At 54.8% G+C, this 3,174-nt stretch overlaps 1 protein-coding gene across 1 annotated transcript in view; it reads right to left on the bottom strand.

Moving 5' to 3' along the window:
* The window catches only part of LOC105821184, a 23,260-nt gene extending 20,710 nt beyond the window's left edge, over nt 1–2,550 (bottom strand). Inside the window, exon 1 of the mRNA XM_012657831.1 lies at nt 2,370–2,550. Coding sequence (XP_012513285.1) covers nt 2,370–2,394 — 25 coding nt within the window. The 5' untranslated portion in view covers nt 2,395–2,550. The remainder of the gene's footprint in view (nt 1–2,369) is intronic.
* Nucleotides 2,551–3,174: the final 624 nt, after the last annotated feature.

The following is a 3,174-nucleotide window of genomic DNA, read 5'->3' as shown; positions in this document are numbered from 1 at the left end:
TTATCAGTATCTTCCTTCCTTCGTCCTGCGCCTGCCTTGTTTTCCCCAGCTGAGTGAAAACGCCACCGCTCAATCCACAGCTGGGTTTTATTGCTGCTGCTTCCAAAATGGATCCTGAAAGCTGTCCAGTTCTCTCCATTCTTCCCACTTGATTCCCAGCCACCGTCATCTCTTTCCTGCACCCCTGCAGCAGCCCCCCGTTTAGCCTCCTGCTTCACTGTTGTTGTTTTTTTAGAGATTGGGTCTTGCTCTGTCACCCAGGCTGGGGTGCAGTGGGCAATCATAGCTCACTGCAGCCTTGAACTCCTGGGCTCAATCAATCCTCCTGCCTCAACCTCCCAAGTAGCTGGGACTACAGTCATGCGCCACCACACCTGGCTAATTTTTCTTGTTTTTGTACAGATGGGGTCTTGCTATGTTGCCCAGGCTGGTCTCAAACTCCTGGCCTCAAGTGATCCTCCTGCCTTGGGCTCCCAAGGCACTGGGATTACATGCGAGCCACTACCACGCATGGGCTCCTGCTTCATTCTTGCACCCTCCCAGTCCTTCTCCACACAGCACTCACGGATCTTGAAACACAGACAATCCCGTCCTGTTAGTGTACTGCTTAGCATCCTTCAGGCTGCCCCCTGAGCTTAGAATGCAGCAGAGCCCTCTCGTCACACCATGGCACAGCGGCCCTGCCTGACAGGGGGCTGGGCCTACCTGTCCTCCCTCATCCTCTGCCACTGTCCCTCCTGCCTGCCATGCTCCCACCACAGTGCTCTTCGTTGCTTCCACATGAGCCTTCCTGCCTCAGGGCCTTTGAACATTCAGTTTCCTTGTTTGGAACACCCTTCCTCCCACTTGTTACCTGACAAATGCATGCTCATCCTTCGGTCTCAGCTCAGTTGTCAGGTCCTCAGGGAAACCTAGTCCACACTCTGTCCCCTGACCTAAATCTGGTTCCCTCATTTCTCTCTCTCACAACTTAGCACATTCTTCACAGGCTTATCACATCGCTAAGAGTGTATTTGCCTGCAGGCTAACTGGTTCGCTACATTGTCAGCATGCCACGGCTCAGGCCTCAGCCCTCTTCTCTCTCTATTTTATCCCCCAAGTCAGTGGTTCCCAACCAGCAGCAGGGGGTAGGGGTGGAGAATGAGGGAGGATGATTTTGTTCCCCAGGGGATATTTGGACATGTTTGGAGACATTTGTCATTGTCACAATTTGGGTGGGAAGGGAGTGCTCCTGGCATCCAGTAGGTGGAAGCCAGGGAGGCTACTGAAATCCTATATCGTGCAGGACAGCCCCCCACAACAAAGAATTATCCCACCCCAAAATGTCAGTAGTGGGGAGGCTGAGAAACCGTGCCCTAGGTGGTTTCATGGACTCTCGTTGTTTGAAATACCGTTTATATGGAGGCAACTTCCAAATTTCTCTCTCCAGCCCAGGTCTCTACCCGGAACTCCAGACTCCTACTGCCAACTTAGCGGCAGGAGCTGTTAACTGCCTACTTGACCTCTCACTCCCTGCAGGTCTCGGTGTGAAGGGCACCTTCCCTGACCACCCTATATAAAACAGCAACCCCTCCTACCTCAAACTCCATGGCCTCCTTACCCTGTTTTACTTTTGTCGGGAGGACTTATTACCACTGACATACTGCATATTTATTTCTTTATCTGTTAACTACCTGTCTCCCCTCTCTAGAATGTAAGCAGGGAATAATATCTGTTTCATTTGCTGTTGTATACTCTGCTCAACACAGTGCTTGGTGCACAGCAGGGAACGAAAGAACATTACCGCCAGTTCAACACATGAGAAACCAGGGCTCGGAGGCTTTAAGTAGCTCATCCAAACCGAGCCCACAGAGCCATGGGGATTCCCACCAGCCCAGACCTGTTGGCTACCTCCCTACCCCTTCCCCAGAGGAAGGGAGAGGATGTTTAGGAGTGAGGAGATGGTGGTTTGGGCAGGGGAGTGGAGTGTAGCGTCCCATAAGAGGGGACCCTGGGCCAGAAGAGACATTGAGGGTTGGTGGGGAAAGATGTCTGAATGGGCAGAGGCCTCCTGAGGCCACCCTTGTGGGCATCCCAGGTCTAAGAATCCTGCACTGGAAAGAGGTCAGCTTGGCTGGTGAACCTGCCAGTTCCCCCAGGCACCAGCCTCTGGCTACCTGTGGCCCAGGGCAAGGCAGGGGAGCCACACCCTGCCCCGGGCCACCGCCCCGAGGATGCCAACGAAGCAGCTCCCAGCCCCTGGCTCCAGAGGTCAGTTTGTAGGTTCCCCAGAGAGAGGGAGCCGGGCTGGGAGGGGCACGTCTCCACCCACCCTAGCCTGCACCGCCATGGCAGCCCCGCTCCCTCCAAGCACCGGTCTTTCCACTCACTCTGCCACTCGGTGATGGAGATCATGCTGCTCTCTGCCTGGGGGGCCTTCCGGCTCAACGCTGGCGGGCGGGGAGCGGCCAAGGGGACCCAGCCTGTACATGGTCTTGGGAAGCTGACCCTTGGTAAGTTGTGAAATGAGCCTCCGGTAAATCATTAACTCCCCCTCCAATCCCCGCCCCAACACACAAATGGCCCCTTAAAGTCACAGGCTCCCTCCTCCAGTTCTTCCCAGAGGGTACTGCTCCCTCCACACGCCCCAACCCCCAGACAAGGCAGTGCCTGCCTGACCCTGTCCACGCACCCCCATGCCCTGAGGCTGAGCTCAGGGGCTCCCATGTCCTCGACAAAACCCAGATTGTATATGGGAGAATGGGGGTCCACGTGCCCAGGTCCCTGGGGGTGGCCAGCCTCCTTGCTTGGTTTGGCGGAGGGTGTGGGAAGAGTTGGAATCTGTGTATCTCTTTGGAAATTTACTAAATTCATCTTGAGAGTCAAATTTTTGTTATTACACATGCTGGACGGTAGGGGGCGATGAGCAACTGAGTCAAACCCATTGCTGACCTAATGGCTGAGCTGGATTCGTTTAAATCAAGGGCAAAAGTGCCACACGGGAGTTAGACACAGGGCTTCGATCTCCTTTGCCCCAGCGGTGTCCAGCTTTGGACTGTGAGGTTGAGCTATGGAAGACAAAGCCTTGAATTTGGGCTTAGAGTAGGGCTGGATGACGCAGGCCTAGTCCGTTCTAGTCAGCGCACCAGCTGTGTAGACGTGGGTGCATCCTGACCTCCTCTGTGGGGAAAGGAG

This window comes from Propithecus coquereli, unplaced genomic scaffold (assembly GCF_000956105.1).
Source record: "Propithecus coquereli isolate 6110/MARCELLA unplaced genomic scaffold, Pcoq_1.0 Scaffold563, whole genome shotgun sequence".
In the NCBI taxonomy this organism is placed as follows: Eukaryota; Metazoa; Chordata; class Mammalia; order Primates; family Indriidae; genus Propithecus; species Propithecus coquereli.
Note: the sequence above shows the minus strand (reverse complement) of the source record. Positions and strands in the feature narration are given on the sequence as shown.